The sequence below is a fragment of the Cetorhinus maximus genome, chromosome 4, assembly GCF_964194155.1.
Source record: "Cetorhinus maximus chromosome 4, sCetMax3.hap1.1, whole genome shotgun sequence".
NCBI classification, from domain to species: domain Eukaryota; kingdom Metazoa; phylum Chordata; class Chondrichthyes; order Lamniformes; family Cetorhinidae; genus Cetorhinus; species Cetorhinus maximus.
Genome location: NC_135882.1, coordinates 71,107,237 through 71,127,119, shown reverse-complemented (window position 1 = coordinate 71,127,119; position 19,883 = coordinate 71,107,237). Strand labels below are relative to the sequence as shown.

The 19,883-nt window shown below is 43.7% G+C and overlaps 1 protein-coding gene across 1 annotated transcript in view; it reads left to right on the top strand.

The window, feature by feature from the left end:
- Window positions 1–13,429, top strand: part of LOC144679677 (peptidase inhibitor 15-like) — a 30,934-nt gene extending 17,505 nt beyond the window's left edge. Inside the window, exons 3-6 of the mRNA XM_078540282.1 lie at window positions 4,161–4,279; window positions 8,198–8,330; window positions 8,429–8,544; window positions 12,333–13,429. Coding sequence (XP_078396408.1) covers window positions 4,161–4,279; window positions 8,198–8,330; window positions 8,429–8,544; window positions 12,333–12,468 — 504 coding nt within the window. The 3' untranslated portion in view covers window positions 12,469–13,429. The remainder of the gene's footprint in view (window positions 1–4,160; window positions 4,280–8,197; window positions 8,331–8,428; window positions 8,545–12,332) is intronic.
- The last annotated feature ends 6,454 nt before the right edge of the window (window positions 13,430–19,883 follow it).

The following is a 19,883-nucleotide window of genomic DNA, read 5'->3' as shown; positions in this document are numbered from 1 at the left end:
TCAAGGGCAGACACACTCACCTCCCCTCTTGATTAAAAAATGTAAAGTGCTGGAAAAACTCAGCAGATCTGGCAGCATCTGTGGAGAGAGAAACAGAGTTAATGTTTTGAGTCCAATATGACTCTTCTTCCAAACTGACAAAGAAGGACGGAGTTCCAAAGAAGAATCATATTGGACTTGAAACATTAACTCTGTTTCTCTTTCCACTGATGCTGCCAGACATGCTGAGATTTTCCAGCACTTTCTGTTTTTATTTAAGATCTCCAGAATCCACAGTGTTTTGCTTCTATTTTTGCTTTTATTCCTTCTTGAGTTCACCTCTGTTGTCCATGTTTCAACCAAGGCTGCAATGAGGGCAGGAACTGAGTAGCCCTGGTGGAACCCAAACTGAGCATCAGTGAGCAGGTTCTTGCTGTGTAAGCACCACTTGATAGCACTTTCAATGACACCGTCCATCACTTTGCTGATGATTGAGAGTAGGCTGATAGGGCGGTTAATGGCTGGGTTGGATTTGTCCTGCTTTTTGGACAGGACATACCTGGACAATTTTCCACATTGTTGGGTAGACGTCAGTGTTGTAGCTGTACTGGAACAGCTTAGCTAGGGGTGCAGTTAGTTCCAGAGCACAAGTCTTCAGTATGTTGTCAGGGCCCATTGTATTTGCAGTGCCTTCAGTTGTTTCTTGGTGTCACGCAGAGTGAATAGAATTAGCTGAAGTCTGGCATCTGTATTGCTGTGCACCTCCGGTGGAGGCCGAGATGGATCATCCACTCGGCACTCCTGGCTGAAGATGTTTGCAAATGCTTCAGCTTTGTTTTTTGCACTGATGCGCTAGCCTACCCCTTTATTGAGGATGGAGATATTTGTGGAGCCTCTTCCTCCAGTGAGTTGTTTAATTGCCCACCACCATCCACGACTGTTTGTGGCAGGACTGCAGAGCTTTGAGCTGATCTGTTAGTTGTGGGATTGCTTAGCTCTGCCTATCGCATGCCTAATCCACTGTTTGGAATGCAAGTAGTCCCGTGCTGTGGCCTCACCACGTTGACACCTCATTTTTAGGTATGCCCGGTGCTGCTCCTGGCATGCCCTCCTGGACTCTTCATTGAGCCAGGGTTGATCCCCTGGCTTGATGGTAATGGTAGAGTGGGGATATGCCGGGCCATGAGATTACAGATTGTGGTTGTGTACAATTCTGCTGCTGCTGATGGGTGCCCAGTTTTGAGCTATTATATCTGTTCTGAACCTATCCCATTTTGCACTGTGGTAGTGCCACACAACATAATGGAATGTATCCTCAGTGTGAATATGGGTCTTCATCATGGACAGTATAGAAAGGTACATTAGATATTAGTCTAAAATTTGTATATATGTGCCTCATCTATGCATTTCTTACCTCGAGACTTGGCTATTCTAATGAACTCCTGGCCCATCTCCCATGTTTGATCCTCTATAAACATGAGGTCATTCCAAAATCCTCCTGCCATATCCTGACTCACACCAAGTCTCATTCACCCATCACTTCAGTGCTTGCTGACGTATAATGGCTCTCACTTAAGCAATGTTTCAATTTTTAAATTCAATTCCTTGTCCTCAAACCTCTCCATGGTTTTTCCCCTCCCTATCTCTGTAATCCCCTCTAGTCCTACACCCCTCCAGGATATCTGTGCTCTTCTAATTCTGGTCGTTTGAACATCCCTAATTATAATCAGTCCAACATTGATGGCTTTGCCTTCAGCTGCCTTAAGCTCTGGAATTGCCTCCCTAATCCTATCTGCCTCTTTTTCCTTTAAGACACTCCTTTTAAATCCATCTCTTTAACCAAGCTTTTGGTCATCAGTCCTAATACCTCCTAATGTGGCTTGGTGTCAAAGTTTGCTTTGTAACACTGCTGTGAAGCGCTTTTGGATGCTTTACTATGTTAAAGGTGCTATATAAACACAAATTCTTGTTGTTATTTGAAAATCAGGCATATTGGAGGAAAATTTTGTCCAGCCATCATGTGTTTGTGAGGCAATAAACACTGTAGGAAGGTTTCCTATGTTTGTTATTATTAGCGAATTCCTAAGATGCTCTTTATGATTAGAATGATGTAACCAGGAATAACAACCAAAAGAAATCGGACATGAAATTGAGCTCTGTAATACCGCTGGTGCCAGCACTCTGGAAACCCTGAAGTGAAATGATGGCAGCAAATCGCTTCCAGCCACCTCTGTGCCTTGATTGACAGCGTGCTTGAGTTAAAAACATGCCAAGTGGGAGGATCCTGACATCAAACAGCCTCTAATGCTGATTTGGTGGTGGTTTACCATTTTGGACCATGCAGGCACAATCAATCTCCTCTCTTAAGCACTCCCAGCTGAGCATGCATTCAGGGATTACCACATGGCCCACTCCCCTCCACTATAGCATTATTTAAATGACCAACTTTCAGGTGAGATGCTTTTGACTTACTTTTGTTGGTGCAAAGTTATTTGAAGGGCTGTGTTAATTTATTTGGAGGAGTTTTGCTAATGTTTTGGATTTTCAAGAGAGTGGTACTGGCGGCAGCAGTAGAGTGACTTTTATTCCAACTCTCATTCACCGCAGAGGGGCAAGTGAACTATTCCAAACTAGTTAACATCTTTAAAGTGGACATAGAGCACATAGCATACTTGCTGTGTTTATCTTCGGCTCTGGGGCAATTGAAACCCTCTGCTTCTTATTTTAATTTTCTTCCAGTACGCATTTGCAACTAACATTTGTTTAACATCGGAAGATGGACAGTCTTCTGTTTTAAAAGTCGTATTATTTATTGCATCGTGTTTGTAATTCTTTTTTAAAAAGTTGAACGTAGTGAATGTCCTCACTCCAATGTTTAGGCTGGAATTTACCAGCCCCCACCTCCATGGCGAGGCCGGCGAGCCAGTGAAATCTCCATTCACATCGGCGGCACCAGAAGATCCCGCCAGCTTGAGGGACAGGAAAATTCTGACCTTAAAGCTTTCTCCAGTTGGGATGTGGGGTGTACTAGTAAAAATGTTATAATGGAATCACATAGAGATCATGAATTTTTCCCTAACAACAGGAGAGCTAACAATTATGTTCAGCCTTGGAAGCAAGGTGTAGTTAGTTTTATGCGCAACACAGTTATCACAGTCAACAGCGCAGTATGTGCTTGTAACCGAGTGCTTGGTCGCTGGGACCCTGTTGATGCCCCTTTTCACACACACGCTCAGGGGCCCAGCCATCAGAGGAAACTTGTCTAAAAATGTTACGACGGCCCACACAGTGTGATCTATCCCGGGCCCCACACCCCTCTAGGGATGACCCTGTCTCCCTCTGGTTCTAGTCTGCTTCTTCCTGTTATGCATCACCTTGTCCTGCAAAAGAGAAAGAGTTTGCAATGTGCCTACCACAGTTGATTAGCTAGAAGTATGTGGAGGCAACGAGAGGTGAGTGTGAGGCTGGTGTGAGTATTGGTACATATGCAAAGGTGAGGTGGAGTTTCTGAATGTCACGCTCGGGTGCTGATTGTTAGCAATTGCCGATGGGCGAGTGATGGCTGAGTGGTAGATTGAACAGCATGAGAGGTTGGTGGAAGGGATGTCATGTGAAGATATATTCCTTGACCTTGACAAACATTGTCAGGTCATTGCAATTTTTGCAACACTGCAGACAGAACCTTAGGGCCAGCTTCTAGGATTTGCCTTTGGTGGCCAGCCTTCTCACTGTTTGCCTCGAGGGCCACTTGGCCCCCTGTGAAAACATTGCATCTCTCCTCTTTTCCATCTCTTGGGCTGCAAACTGAAATAATTTAGATGATGAGTGAGCACAAAATTTGGATGCTGCCCACCTCAACTGGACCAGGCGCAGGGCGATTGCACATCCTGACACCCGAGATGAAAACAGGCCTAAACGAAATGTTCCCCAATCTTCCTTCATCACAAAATGCAGCAGCCAGTGGAAAGTTATCATAATTTCAAAGATGTTTATCAAAATGAGGAAACTTATTCTTGCATATGAGTGTGATTCTTCATTCGAAATTAGAACAGAAAATAAAATATTAAACATAAAAACTATTTCAGCAGAAGGGAATTGTATGTCATATTGATGGAAAAATCATGGCATTCATTTTTAGGTTTATAATGTGAAGTGAATTATTTTCTTTTGTGTTAATACAGGTATGGGATGACAACCTGGCAAAGTCTGCTGAGTCTTGGGCTGCTATGTGTATCTGGGACCATGGACCCTCGTATTTACTGCGATTTCTTGGGCAAAATCTATCAGTTCGCTCTGGACGGTGAATGTTTGCTTTTTAAGTTGTTCCTCTTGGAACTTGAATTGAAAGCTTGTTTTTCCTTTTTGTATGCAAATTCATTTAACTCCCTCCTGGATCCTGAGCCATATAGAGCAAAATGTTTTTCATTCACATTCTGCAATGCATTTGTTGATCTAGGCCAAGAAGGTAGTAGGGACTCCACAATTGGGCTCAGGGCCCCTGGATGAGAGAGGGGAAAAAACAGCCAGGGCTCTGAGTTCTGGGGCTGAGCTTTTAGGCCTCAGTGCAGCTTAGCATGGAGGCAGATGAGTGTGGAATTTTGCGCTGCTGACTAGCCAGAGTGCCAGTTCCCTGGCTCCACTCCACTCCCAGGCCATTTTCCCAAAGCGGGATGGGGTAGCAGCAGGGCTTGTGCCCACAACTAGCGGGTAGCCAGTTCAAATAGTTAATGGGCACTTAAGGCCTATTCTTGAAAGCCGACTGGGATTTTGCAGTCAGCCTCCAGGTCCCAGCAGGAAGTAGGGAAAAGAGCAGCTGTCTACAAGTGGACCTGCAGCAGACCGGTGAACCAGAGCTTCATGCAGGCTTAGAAGCCCACCCTGGGCACAGCCACAGCCTGCCCTGCAGAGGGGTTTGTCCTCCACAGGGGTGGCCTGCTTAAGGCCTTTTTATATTTAAGATTTAAAGAAATTGGAGAGAGGGCACCTCCATCATTGGACATCCTCTCTTTCACTTACCTGCCATGCCATGCCATCCTGTGACAGCTTCCAATCTGGAGGGTCTCCAATTGGCCCTCCAGCTTTGAGAGCCCTCCTGGCCTCCTTATTTGGATGGAGAGCCGGTCTTCTAACCACTAATTAGTCAATTCAGGAAAAATCACAAAAAGTGACTGTTTCCCATACAGTGCAGGCTTCTGACCCCCAGTTAAGCCTAGTGGAAACTCCTGAAGCTTGCAGGGAAAATCCTGCCCCAGATCTCAGTGACAGATCTCCAGTGACAGCTGCTGGTGAGCTGGTGTGTATGTATGCAACATATGGTAACAGGATCAGACTTGATCTTCTCTATGACTGAATGGCTTCCTAACATGGTCTAGGATCTCATCTGAAAGATGACCACTTGGGCCGAGGTACTAGAAGATGGTTGGCACACATGGAGCTGTATGCCAGCAGAAAACAGTACCATAAGAGTAGGAAAAAGGTTTAAAATTATAGCCCATGTATTCCTATATCAGAACTTTAGATTTTCATAAAGCTTTTGATCAGGTTCCAGCTTAGTAAACAAAATTAGAGCACATGCGATTTAGGGGGAATATAGTGGCAAGAATTGGGAACTGGTTAAAGGACAGAAAACAGAGCAGGAATAAATGGGTCATTTTTAGGTTGGCAGGCCATGACTAGTGGGGTACCACAAGGATCAGTCCTTGAGCTCCAGCTATTCACAATCTATATCAATGATTTGGATGTGAGGATTAAATGTAATATTTCCAAGTTCGCTGATGACAAAAAACTAGGTGGAAGTGTGAGTTGTGAGGGGGATGCAAAGACGCTTCAAGGGGATTTGGAGAGGCTAAGTGAGTGGGCAAAAATTTGGCAGATGGAATACAATGTGTGAGGTTATCCACTTTGGTAGGAAAAACAGAAATACAGAGTATTTCTTAAATGATGAGAGGCTGGGAAGTGTTGATGTTCAAAGGCCCCGGGAGTCCTTGTTCATGAGTCACTGAAAGCTAACATGCAGGCACAGCAAGCAATTAAGAAGGCAGATTGTATGTTGGCTTTTATTACAAGAGGGTTTGAGTATAGGAGGAAGGATTTGTTATTGCAATTATATAGAGCCTTGGTGAGACCGCACCTGGAGTATTGTGTGCAGTTTTGGTCTCCTTACCTAAGGAAAGATGTACTTGCCAGAGAGGGAGTGCAACAAAGGTTCACCAAACTAATTCCTGGGATGAAGGAATTGTCATATGAGGAAAGATTAAATAGACTGGGCCTTTATTCTTTGGAGTTTAGAAGAATAAGAGGTGATCTCATTCAAACATACAAAATCCTTACAGGACTCAACAGGGTAAGTGCAGGAAGGATGTTTCCCTTAGCTGGAGGGCCTGCTGGAGGACCTAGAACCAGGGGACACAGTCTCAGAATAAGGAACAGGCCATTTAGGACTCAGATGAGGAGCAGAGAGTGATGAATCTTTGGAATTCTCTGCCCCAGAGGGCTCTGGAGGTTCAGTTGTTGAGTATGTTCAACACTAAAATGCATAGATTCTACATATTAAACACGTCAAGGGATATAGGAATAATGCAGGAAAATGGCGTTGAAGATCAGCCATGATCTCATTGAATGGCAGAGCGGGCTTGAAGGGCTGAATGGCCTATCCTGCTCCTATTTCTTATGTTCTTATGCCACCATTATCTCTGACACCAGCTCACACTGGTATGATGTGATCTTTTACAAAGGAAGGGAAAAAAATGGGATCCAGTTGCTTTAGGTTTGCATGTATTTTTGTGGCTGCACCATGCAAATACGTCCAAAAGCAAACATTGCCAAGATAATAATAATTCACATTTAATATATCTTCTATATTTGCAGTGGGAAAAATATCATCTGGAACTACTTTCAAATTGATTAGCATTGGGCACATGGAGAGCCGATTAATAAACAAAGCATGGGGCACTGCTTTAATGAAATTAATATTTATAATGGATGACCTGCAGTCTAATTTCCCAATTGTCAGCTCAGTTCAATAGGTCATTCTCTTACCCAAGTCAGAAGTTGTAGATTGAAGCCTGGCTCAAAGTTTTAAACTGACACTACAGTGCAGTATTTGAGTACTGCTGAAAAAAGAGACATGTTATTGAAGCTTTTTGCCTTGCACTCATCAGGACAGTTCGCAAGAATACAAATTGTAAAGGGTGTACTCTCCTACATACATACGAACATATGAACTAGGAGTTGGAGTAGGCCATTCGGCCCTTCAAGCCTACTCTGTCATTCAATAAGATCATAGCTGATCACATTGTAAAATCCTGCCTACCCCCCCGATAACCTTTCACCCCCTTGTTAATCAAGAATCTATCTTGCTCTGCCTTAAAAATATTCAAAGATCCTGCTTCCACTGCCTTTTGAGGAAGAGAGTTCCAAAGACTCATGACCCTCTGAGAGAAAAAAATTCTCCTCATCTCTGTCTTAAATGAGCACCCCCTTATTTTAAAACTGTGAACCCTAGTTCTACATTCTCCCACAAGAGGAAACATCCTCTCCACATCCACCCTGTCAAGACCCCTCAGGATCTTAAAGGTTTCGATTAAGTCACGTCTTACTCTTCTAAACTCTAGTGGATACAAGCCTAGCCTGCCCAACTTTTCCTCATAAGACAACCCACCCATTCCTGGTATTAGCTTAGTAAACCTTCTCTGAACTGCTTCCAACACTTTCACATCTTTCCTAAATAAGGAGACTAATACTGGACACAGTAGTCCTGATGAGTGTAAGACAAAAAACTTTGACAGTGTGTCTTTTTTTTCAGCAATATTCAACTTTGTACTACCAAAGGACTATAAGTGAGGTATTTAGTGAGTACTGTATTATCAGAGGTACAACACTTATAGTTGAATTGTTAAACCAGGGCCTGTCCCAATAGTTCAAATAGATATTAACGATGCCAGGAGACTATTTGAAGAAGAGCGGGATGTTTCCTGATCAACATCTCTTTCAACCAAAACAATCAAAACAAATTTAACTGCTCATTCATCTAATTGCTTATTGTGGAATTTTGTTCTATATAGCAACAGGCACTTGACTCCAAAGGGATTTATGCTGTATGTTATACTCAAGTGGATATAATAAGATGCTATATAAATGGAAATGTTTCTTTAATTACTACCTTGCTGCCTTTGAAGCACATATCTAACAGTTTGATAATGTTTATTATTTTGTGTAGTTATCGAAATATTCTACAACTAGTAAAACCTTGGTATGATGAAGTGAAGAGCTATAGTTTTCCATATCCTCGTGATTGTAACCCCAGGTGTCCCCTGAAATGTTATGGACCAGTATGCACACACTACACTCAGGTACAAATCTTTATAGTATTTCTTCTGCCTTATTTTTAATACAAGGTTTCATCAAACAATACTGTATAATAACTGAGTATAATTCTGTTATTCTTTAGATGGTTTGGGCAACATCCAACCGAATAGGCTGTGCAATCCATACCTGCCACAATATGCATGTCTGGGGGTCAACGTGGCGACGTGCTATTTACCTCGTATGCAACTATTCTCCAAAGTAGGTGTACAGATTTGTTTCCAATACTTGCATTACTTCTTAATTTGGCCTGCAATTGTAAACTGTAGAGGTATTCAGATTTTTATCATTTGGTTGATATTAGCTAGCAATTTGCATTCTGGGGTAAGTTTCATTCTCACTCCATGGAGAGCAACCTGGTGGAGAAATGAGAACTGGACAGGCTCTAAAACTGGTGGGAAGCTCACTTTACCTGATTAGTGCCCATGTGGTGAAGGCAAAACATTACCATTCTGTATTTGCACTTCCTATCCTGTTCTAAATTTATATGTTTGAATGATCCCTGCTCAGCCATATGTTGCTACTATAGCTTAATTAGTCTGAAGGCTAAAGTACAAAATGTTAGTTTTCATTCACTTTGCTCTTACTCACCAACTGCGGGGACTTTGATGTAAGTAGTGCCTCTCCTCTCATTTGGAGAAAATGGGTTCCTAAATAAAATGCCTCCAAAACACATTATGGGGAGGGCGAGCTTTAATCCCAAAACATGCGGGCTTGGGCCAGGTAGGAGGTTAAAGTCTGAATCCTGACCCCAACCCACCTCCAACCTCACCCCACTTCCGGTTTTAATGAAGATGACACGATGGTGTGGGGGGTGATGGCGGTAGAGGGAACACGTGACCAGGGATGTGTATCAGGGATTGTTTCTTAGAGTAATATGTTGCAGAACCTAATTGGGAACAGGCTATTTCAGATCTAATAATGTGTAATGGAGTAGGATTAATAAGAGATATCATAGTTAAGGATCCTCTAGGGGGTAGTGATCACAACATGGTAGAATTTCAAATTCAGTTTGAGGGCAAGCAACTCGGGTCTCAAACCAGTGTCCGCAACTTAAATAAAGTAAATTACAGAGGTATGAAGAAAGAGTTGTCTAAAGCGGGCTGGGAAAATAGATTAAGGGGAGGTCAGTGGATGAGCAATGGCAGACATTTAAGCAGATATTTCATAATGCTCAGCAAAAATTATCCCAGTCAAAAAGTAGGACCACCCATGGTTAACAAAGGTGGTCAAGGAGAGTATTCAATCAAAAACTAAGGCATACAAAGTGGCAAAGACTAGTGGTAGGCCAGAGGATTGGGAATTTTTTAGGAACCAGCAGCGAATGACTAAAAAGCTAATAAAGAGGGAGAAAATTGATTATGAAAGTAAATTGGCAAGAAATATAAAAACAAGCAGCAAGAGCTTCTATGGGTAAATAAAAAGAAAGAGAGTAGCTAAAGTGAGTGTGGGACCCTTGGAGGATGCGACTGGAGAATTTATAATGGGGAACAGGGAAATGGCAGATAATTTAAACCAATATTTTGCATCGGTCTTCACGGTAAAGGACACGATAAACATTCCAAAGAAATCAGATGAGCAAGAAGCTAATTGGAGGAAAGATCTTGCAACAGTCTCTATCATGAGGGACAAAGTATTTGACAAACTAATGGGACTAAAGGCAGACAAGTTGCCAGGACCTGATGGCCTGCATTCAAGGGTTTTAAAGGAAGTGGCTGCAGAGATAGTAGAGGCATTGGTTGAAATATTCCAGAACTCACTGGATTCCGGGAGGGTCCCAGTGGATTGGAAAACTGCTAATGTGACACCCCTGTTCAAGAAGGGAGGGAGACAAAAAGCAGGAAACTACAGGCCAGTCAGCCTAACATCTGTCATTGGGAAAATGCTAGAGTGCATTATTAAGGGAGAAATAGCAGGACACTTAGAAAAGCTTAACACAATCAAACAGAGTCATCATGGTTTTGTGAAAGGGAAATCATGTTTGACAAATTTGCTAGAACTCTTTGAGGATGTAACAAGCAGAGTTGATAAAGGGGAACCAGTAGATGTAATGTATTTGGATTTCCAGAAGGTTTCAATAAGGTGCCACATAAAAGATTATTGCACAAGATAGGAGCTCACGGTATTGGGGGTAATGTATTAGCATGGACTGATGGTTGGTTAACACACAGAAGACAGAGAGTCGGGATTAATGGGTCTTTTTAAGTTGGAAAGACGTAACTAGTGGAGTGCCACAAGGATCATTCCAATGCCTCAATTATTTACTATCTATACTAATGACTTGAGGGAGGGGGCAGAGTGTAATGTATCCAAATTTGCTGGCAATACAAAAATAGATGGGAGGGCATGTTGTGATGAGGACATAAGGAATCTGCAAGGGGATATAGATAGGTTGAGTGAGTGGGCGAAAACTTGCCAGATGGAGCTTAATGTAGGAAAGTGTGAGGTCATGCACTTTGGTAGGAAGAATTAAAAGGCAGACTATTATTTAAGTGGAGAGACTCCAAAAATGTGCAGCACAGAGGGATCTGGGTGTTCCTGTGCATGAAACACAAAAGGTTAGCATGCAGGTGCAGCAAGTAATTAAGAAGGCAAATGGAATATTGGCCTGTTTTGCTAGGGGGTTGGAGTTTAAAAATAGGGAAGTCTTGTTACAACTGTATAGAATGTTGGTGAGGCTGCACCTGGAGTGCTGTGTATAGTTTTGGTCCCTGTATTTAAGAAAGGATATACTGGCATTGGAGGAAGTTCAAAAGAGATTCACTGGGCTGATTCCTGGGATGAAGGGGTTGACTTATCAAGAACAGCTAAACAGGTGAGGCCTTTATCCATTAGAGTTTAGAAGAATGACGGGTGATCTTATTGAAAACGTACAAGATTCTGAGGGGGCTTGACAGGATAGATGTTGAGAAAATGTTTCCAACAGTGGGGGACTCTCAAACTAGGGAACATAGTTACAGAATAAGGGGACACTCATTTAAAACTGAGATAGGACGGAATTTCTTCTCTCAGAGAATAGTGAATGTCTGGAATTCTCTACCCCAGAGAGTCATGGAGGCTAGACTGCTGAAAGTATCTAAAGAGGAGGTAGGTAGATTGTTGAAATATTAGAGAGTTGAGGGTTATGAGGAGCTGGCACAAAAGAGGAGTTGAGACCTGGGGCAGATCAGCCATGATCTTATTGAATGGTGGGGCAAATGGCCTACTCCTGCTTCTATTTCTTATGTTCTTATGTTCTAACACACTCCTGGGAGGCAAGCTGGCACTTTAAATATTTTAATGAAGCTGCATGTTAAACATACAGAGTGTACAGGGAAGTAATGACTTCTTTGGGTTTCCTGTGTGGGTACCAGCAACGCACCCTACAAAGGCCTAGGATCAGCAAAGACCATGGCCACAAGTGAGTGAGGGTGGATGGGGCTCGTGGGAGGGGGGCCGTCAGCAAAAGCAATGGGGTGGCTTTTAGGAGGGGGTTCCTGATGCCAGATCCCTCGTTGTCAAGCACTGAATGCCTGACAACGAAGGACAGTGCTCCACCCTGGCAGCCATTAGCAAACCTAGCAGGCCTTTGTACAGGGTTGAATACCAGCAGCGTTGGGATGAGGCCCTTAAATGGACATTAGTTGTCCACTTAAGGGCCTCAGTTGGCAGTGGGGTGGGAAGGCTGTCCATGAGCCTTCCTACTCCAGACATAAACGGGGCAGAGGTGGGAAGGCAGCACTGTACCCACCCGGCATAGTCCTGTCTGATTAAAGGCCCCCCACCCCGGCCTCCAAACCCGCCTCACAGGAGGGCAATGAATTCCATCTCATCAGTGGGATTCCCAATAGGTGCCTCTGCTCATGGTTTCCTGAAGTGTATCTCCAGAAGATAAAACCCCGTCCAAAAACAAATGTTCATTTATTAAGCTATGTATCCTTAAAGCATTCTATTTAACTTCATTGCTAAAGCACTATCACAACCTCATAGCATATTTTGATTTTTTTTAGGGGAAACTGGATTGGGGAAGCACCATATAAAGTCGGAGTACCATGCTCAGCCTGCCCACCCAGTTACGGAGGAGTCTGTAGCAACAATCAGTGCTTTCCACGAGTAACTTCAAACTACTTATACTGGTTCAAATGATTGGTTAGGTTTGCAGAATATGTTAGCAGCGCAACATTAGGATTCCTCTACAGAGTTACTAGTCAGCTGAAGGAACTTTGCAGAACATATTTTCGTTACTATACCCATTATTATCACTGAAAGTTTTGTCTTAAAAGATATCACCTTACAAAACACTTAATATTATCATTGTACTGCTTTTAACTTTCACCGAGTTAGCTCTTGTAGAAATGCAAAAATTATTATATCAACACAAGGCACTGTATTTATGAAGAAAAACAGCATAATACTGCAAAATGTTGCTACTTTTTGATATACAGGTGAGAATAGAAAGCAGTTTAGCACAGGTTCTGTGCATGGATATGGTATAGTATTACTGAGAAAAGCTGTTCATTGATTATCCATATGGGTATGCATAGGTTTGCACCTTGGTTACTGTTAAAATCTGAGGATCAGTTAGATAAGCTAAAGGATGTGCTTGTAGAAAGCAGTAATTATAGCAAATGATAATTTCATCATCTCCACTCTGAATAACTGAGGCAGTCTAGCTATTAAAGCTTCACATGGTGCTAAAAGCTTTATTTAAGAAACCTGCTATTCCGTAAGACACACAGGCCCAAATCTTCCGGTTTCTGGATTGTCGGAGACTGGACGTTCGACTGAAGATGCGCCTCAGGACCCTGTGGAGGTCCTGACACACTGACCAATGTGGGAATTGCCCAGGAAGTCTAAACTCCTGATGGGCAATTCCCCTGCTCCTCGGGACCCTCCACGAATGTCTCCAACTGTACTAGAATCGGAGACTTGGGATAGATCTGCTGTACTCACCTGGATAGTTACCCAGGAAATGTTGGACAGATTAAAACCTGGTCTAATTCCTGGGTAACTCCACAACTGACCGCTCCCCCGCCATCAACCCCATGATCCCCTTGACTAAACCCAGCCCACTCAACTTTCCCCCCAGACCTGACCCAACTATCCCCTGGACCACCAGTCTACCCCCCCCACCCACCCCAATCTGACCCAACTACTCCCGAACCACCTGACTACCCCCCTCCCCCAACTGGACCCGACTACCCCCCAACCAGCCGAACACCCCCCAACCAGCCGAACACCCCCGGACTAGACATGACCAACCCCTCCCCCCTCAAGACCCAACTAACCCCCGACCAGACCTGACTACCCCACCCTGACCGACCCGACTACCTTCTCGACCTAACCTGACTATTCCTCTGACCACCTCACTGCCCCCGACCCAACTTGACTAACTCCTGACCGCCTGACTACTCCCCCAACTGGACCTGACCGCCACCCTGACCTGACTAACCTCCCCTGACATCCCGACTACCCCCCTGATCTGACCTGACTACCATCCGAGTATCCCACTGACTCGGCCTGACTACTTCACCCGGCCCAATTAACCAACCCCAAATGGACCACCCCTCCAGACCATACTCGACTACCGCCAGACTATCCATTCACCCACCTACCTTTCTACTTACCCATTTACCCACTTTCTCAGTGCAATTTGTTCAAAATTGGCGAACCCAGTGCAAAAGATTGTGGAATTTAAGTGCAAATTTTGTTCAGCGCAACTTGAGTTTCTGCAAACTTTTGTGCTGGTTTAAAGACATTTGTCTGCAATCAGGCCTTGCCCATTAAACCAACCAAACCCCTGAATTGAATTAACGATCTTAATGAGTGTCCACCAACTGCGACCATCTGTGGACCTTAAAAAAGGCCTAAAAAGTCAGCTTATCTTAGGCACAAGGGTATTAATAGAGCATTCTAAAAGCTTTCTTTTCCCCCAATTAACTATGAAACTAACTACTGTACAACAACATAGCTGACAAACGGTCTGTGTAATTTCTTAAAATTCATTTTCAGCTACTTAAAATCAGCTTCATCATAGATTTTGGACTGGACACCTATTAAAATTTTGTTTTTTGATTAGCCCATTTTCAGCTGCATTAATGAAACTGCACTCCTAAATATATTGAGGAATATTTTTTAAAAGCAAATTTTTTTTAAATGTTCCAAAATGCTGCCTGATTGTGTTGGTTGATGGCAGATTTTGTACTTGTGGAAATGCAAATGACTGAGTAGAAGCGTGAGAAAAAAGAACACATGTCAAAACCGGTGCAATTTGCACCCAGATCATTAATTACGTGTGCTTTATTGCTGGCTGTGCAATTCCAATCCTAATGAAGCAAACAGATACTCCTTTTTGGATGGGAATTACTGAAATTGTGCAGTAGTTATTAATCTAAATAGGTGATGCAAATTAGTGTGTTTTGTCAAAGTGAGCATATTTGTGATTTTCTGCACAAATGCTCTATGCAGCTGCAGGATATATCAAAGACCGAGGTATCACCTTGTGAAATTGTGATGATAAAGTTTGATACAATTGTGACATTATGGGCCATACTTTAAAATAATTTTGTCTCCCTCCAGCTGGGCTACAGATACCAGGAAGGCCCCTGGTTAGATCCTCAGTTTGTACTACGTTAGCTGATCTTCACAAGGGCAGCAGTTATACTTAGCTTCATTATTACTAGGTAACAGAGGGGAAAGTAGCTGGATGTGTGCATATGTGAATCTCAGGTGGGAACAGGAACAGGTTTAGCTGTTAAGGCTCTTATCTCTAGAAGAAGAGCTTGGCAATGATTATTGGTGAGGCTCATTCATAATTGGCACCAGGAGGAGATATAAGTAAACACATTGAATTGTTCCCCAGTTGGAAATCGATGCTTTCAGGAGAGGAGAAGAAGTTAGCAGACAAAATTGATGAAGTGAAAATTAAAAACTGCATGGTAACAGAAATACCTTTGCTCTACATCTTCTTTCATGGGATAAATCATTTAATGTTCCTCCATTTGCTGCAATATCTTGCCTTTGCCGTGCTTCACGAAAGAGGGAGTAGAGACTAACTTAATACAGTGAAAAGACACTGACAAAGCAATTTTAATATGAAGCTGGCACTGGTACAGTTGTAACCATTGCACTATAGAATCCTTCACTGTTCTGTGGAATACTGACAATTTATAACAGAAACATGCAGTAACAAAATCCACTAATGAGATTTGGATTTTGAAGGTCTAGGAATTTGATTTTTTTTTTACTTCCCTGTCTAAAGAATGAAGAAAACAGCCATAGTCCCTTGTATTGCATCAAGCAAGGTTGTTTCTTATTTTTCTGGGATTTTGATACACATTGAAAAATGTTGGAATCTGCTCAAATGAGCTTTTTAATATTTGCTAGCACAAATTAGTACCTCACACCTTTGAATGGAATAATTAAAACCAGGCAGGGTGGGTAAGTGGCCGTACAAACACCATTGGAGAGTAATTATTTTGCAAATTTCATACTTTGAAGCAACAGATTGTCAAAAAATAATTACTTTGTGAAACGTTAAGAATTTTTAGGGGCAGTGAAAGGAAATGAAAATGTTTGCTTGGAAGAGCCTTCACATCTTTGACCTGGCTAATTCACGCCTCCATTTTAGCTTTTTGTTGATATGGTTGGACATATTTTTGTTGACAGTCACAGAATGAGGCATTATTATTTATAGGTTTCGTGGGGGGAATTTTAAGCCCCGAATCTGCCCACCTGAAACATGGCTAGAGGCAGTTAGAATGGAATAGTGGACTTAACCCTCAACTTCCTGCCCTCATTCTGCAAGATCCAAGGATACCTGCCCAAAGCTAACAGATTTCTTTTGTAAATATTCAAATTGGGTTCCGATGATGCAATATTAACCCTAGGACGGTGTTGCAAAGTCAAACTTGCTGGTATCAGGAGTTGGGCCAGAATAGCAGCACCATTGGTTCTTTTAACATTTTCTTTCAGCTTCCTTGTGGGCCAGGATGAGCAAAAGTGTGTCTGTGGATTCCACAAGGAAACTTGGGCCTCCCCTACTCTAGTTTCCCACTCTTGATCGTGATCACTTCCGGCCCTCAGGTTTTCGAAGCCCCGGTATTTTCAAATTTAAACAGGGCATCTAATTAGGAAGCATAAAGAGGTACAATTCTATTTTTAAATAGACAATTTAAAACAGATGCAAATAGTCAGTATAGAAATTTTGAGCTAATCTACCATTTCACCTAGTTTACACAAAACTTAAAAATTAGCCTTAAAATTACGTCATGTGATATCATATGAGCATTTAACGCATTTGTCTACAATTCCTTTTCCACTTAATTTATTTTAGACACGTTAATTTCTCAATTAAAATAGGAAAATAATGTCAGGGTTGAATATTACGGGTGCACCGGGGTCAGCGCAATAGACAAAATTATGCAAGGTGTAGAACCGATAGTCGCGTGCGATACCTCCCTACTTACATTCTCGCCAAAGTTGAAATTACGCCTGTATTTGTTATCCCACTGTATAACCCCAAAGCAATAGTCAGAAGTGAGAAAATAGGTCCCGATCCATGTAGCATTAGTTAACTAACAAAGCTGGATTCATTCCTAAACAAAGTAAACAACCTGGAAAACTGGTACACTTTCCGAAGCAATAATATCATATACTGGTTAACTCTGTTTCACTTTACATTGCATTGAACTGTGCCAAACATACTCATATTGTTGATTGTGTTTCTATTTAAATTACTTTTGAAAGGTTTGTACTTAAACTGCAACCCTGTATACACATCATTCATCTTGAAATCCACAAGCTAATATCGATGGAAAAGCTGGTTGTTTTGATATTAAAATAGTGATCTTGTATGTCAACTGTTCTCCATAAGTGGTAAATAAAAGTTTCTGAAAAACAGTTCTCAGTTTTCTGTGCCTTACCTGCTTTAAAAAGCATCAATTATTTTAAAAATGTTACTGACCCATCATAGTTTTTGTAAATTACTGTTGAATCTCCCATGGCACTCCTAACAGTAAGTTGGAACATCTTGGGATACCTTTTAACTCCTATTGGCAGGCAGTTAACTGATGGTAGCACATCAAACAACTGTTATACATGTCACCGGAGTATCCTCGCTACTGCCTTCAATGAGAAGGAAAATCAAGCAGAGTGTTGCACAAGGCTATATCTGCTATTGCTGGTTTACTGCCTGGTAATGGGGATTGTGCTGTCTGCTGGAGGCACTTCCTCTGAGGATGAAGAGAGGAGCAGAAGGGAGAGGAGGCCAGGTGTCCCAATGCAGCTTCAAGGGGAGCGACTTGTGGGAGGAGAGGTGCAGGCACAAGGGGCTCAGGGCCAGCAGGTAGTGCAAGGCGGAAGGGCCAGCAGAAGATGCCACTATCCTGCTGCCAGGGTTTACAGGCAGCGATGCAGCTACCTCAATACGTCTGAGGTGCAATGCCAAAGGAGGCTCCGCCTCTGCAGGGAGACCATGACCTCCATTCGTCAGATGTTTGGGCCTGAGATCAGCTCCGACTGTGTGGGTGGACACCCCATGCCAGTGGCTCTGAAGGTCACAGTGGCCCTCAACTTCTATGCCTCCGGCTCTTTTCAGGACTCAGTGGGGGATCTTTGTGGAGTCTCCCAATCAGCTGTCCACAGTTGCATCAAGCTGGTGACAGAAGCTCGGTTCAGGCGGGTAATGACATTTATTCTTTACTGTACGGACGAGGCCAGCCAGGCTGTGTAAGCCAGAGGCTTTGCAGCGATTCCCCATGGGTTCCCCCATGTCCAGGGTGCAGTTGACTGCACACATGTGACCATCAAGGCATTAGCGTGTCAACCGGGTACCTTCGTCAACAGGAAGGGCTTCCACTCCATGAACGTGCAGTTAGTGTGCAAGCACAGGATACAGATTCTGCAAGTCTGAGCAAGGTACCCTGGCAGCTCCCATGACGTTTACATCCTCAGACACTCCCAGGTGCCGGGGCTATTCAGTGCTCCAGCCCAACTGGATGGATGGCTGCTGGGTGACAAGGGATATCTGTTGAAAAGGTGGCTTATGACACCTCTCAACCACCCAAGAGGCAGAGCAGCGTGAAAATAGGAGTCATGCCTCCACAAGGGCAGTGGTAGAGAGGACCATAGGTCTTCTAAAGATGCGCTTCTGATGCCTGGACTGTTCAGGGGGAGCACTACAATACCCCCCAGAATGGGTGTCAATGATAGTGGTTGCACGCTGCACTCTCCACAATCTGGCACTGGCAAGGGGGGACCCACTGGAGGAAGAGGATGTTGGCGCAGCTGCACAGGCCACAGAGGATGAATCCAGTAGTGAGTCAGGAGAAGAGCATGGTGAGGAGAATGCTGAGGGCTTGGAGGCAGACTTCGGTAACCTCAAACAGGGTCACCTGGGATCCCTTGATCCAATGCTCCTTCAGCTAAGCTGCCAAAGATCTGTTTCCACCTCATGCCAGGGCTTCTGCCTCCATCCCAGATGTCTGAAATGACCCTTTCATTCGAACCCAAAGTCCACTCAGTGCCTGTGCAATAAAATTTAGAGCCACTCATGTCCAGCATCAGATACTGGCGTACCCTGCAGCAAAAAAAAGGGTGAAGCTTACTCAGGCCATTAAGACAAAAGCAAAATTTATATAATCACCTGAGGTCATTGCCTGTGTGAGGGTTTGCAGGTCGAGCGCAACCCCAGGAACCCCTGAGTCTGTGCCTCAAGCTGTCCCTCCATGAGAGTCGCCACTCTCTCAATGGAGGAGGCAGTGCACTCGGCCATGAGGGTCAACGCAGTGCTCATGCTCTGCATAGACTCCTCCACAACAGAGACCATGACACACATACCCTCATAGATCTCCGCTAGATCCTCCCACACAACTCGCTAGACATGCAGCATCTGACACCTAATGGACGACTCCAGAGACCCATCATTTGCCTTCGACTCAGCATCGTCCTGGTCTCCAGCAGTCCTCCCACTGCCAGTGCCCTGGGCACTCTCTACCTCTGCCTGCACCTCAAACGTGTGTGAAATGCCCTCACCACTGTGCTCCCATATTCTAGCCAAAGATCTAATGCTCACTGAGGTGCTGATATCTGCACTGGTACTTGGTTCAAAGAGCGGGTGTGACACAGGTGCAAGCAAAACCCAGCGATCCTCTGGCATCAGGGATGGCTCTTTGGGGTCCTGCAATTGAATGCGTGCTGGCAAATCTAAGGGAGAACAAGGACATGTCATTAGTTAAATTCATCACACTGTCACTGTGCATGCCAGGCACCCTGGTGAGACAATGGAGGTCTGCATCATGGTGCCATCGTCTTTCAATGATCAATGGGGCCTCCAGTTTTGAGGCTCCCATCAATTAAGAGACTACACAAGAGTGTTTGCACCATCCGAAACTCTCACCTCTGTGCACTGCACTCTTACCTTCGTCTGACACCCCAGCCTGTCCGCAGCGGGTTTACCGAGGTGTGTGGCGCTTCTCCAGCTCCAAGGCGTCCTGCTCGAATCTGGTTAGGATTAGGAGGTTAGTGGGGCCTCCTCCTGTCCGTAACCTCTCAATGTTATT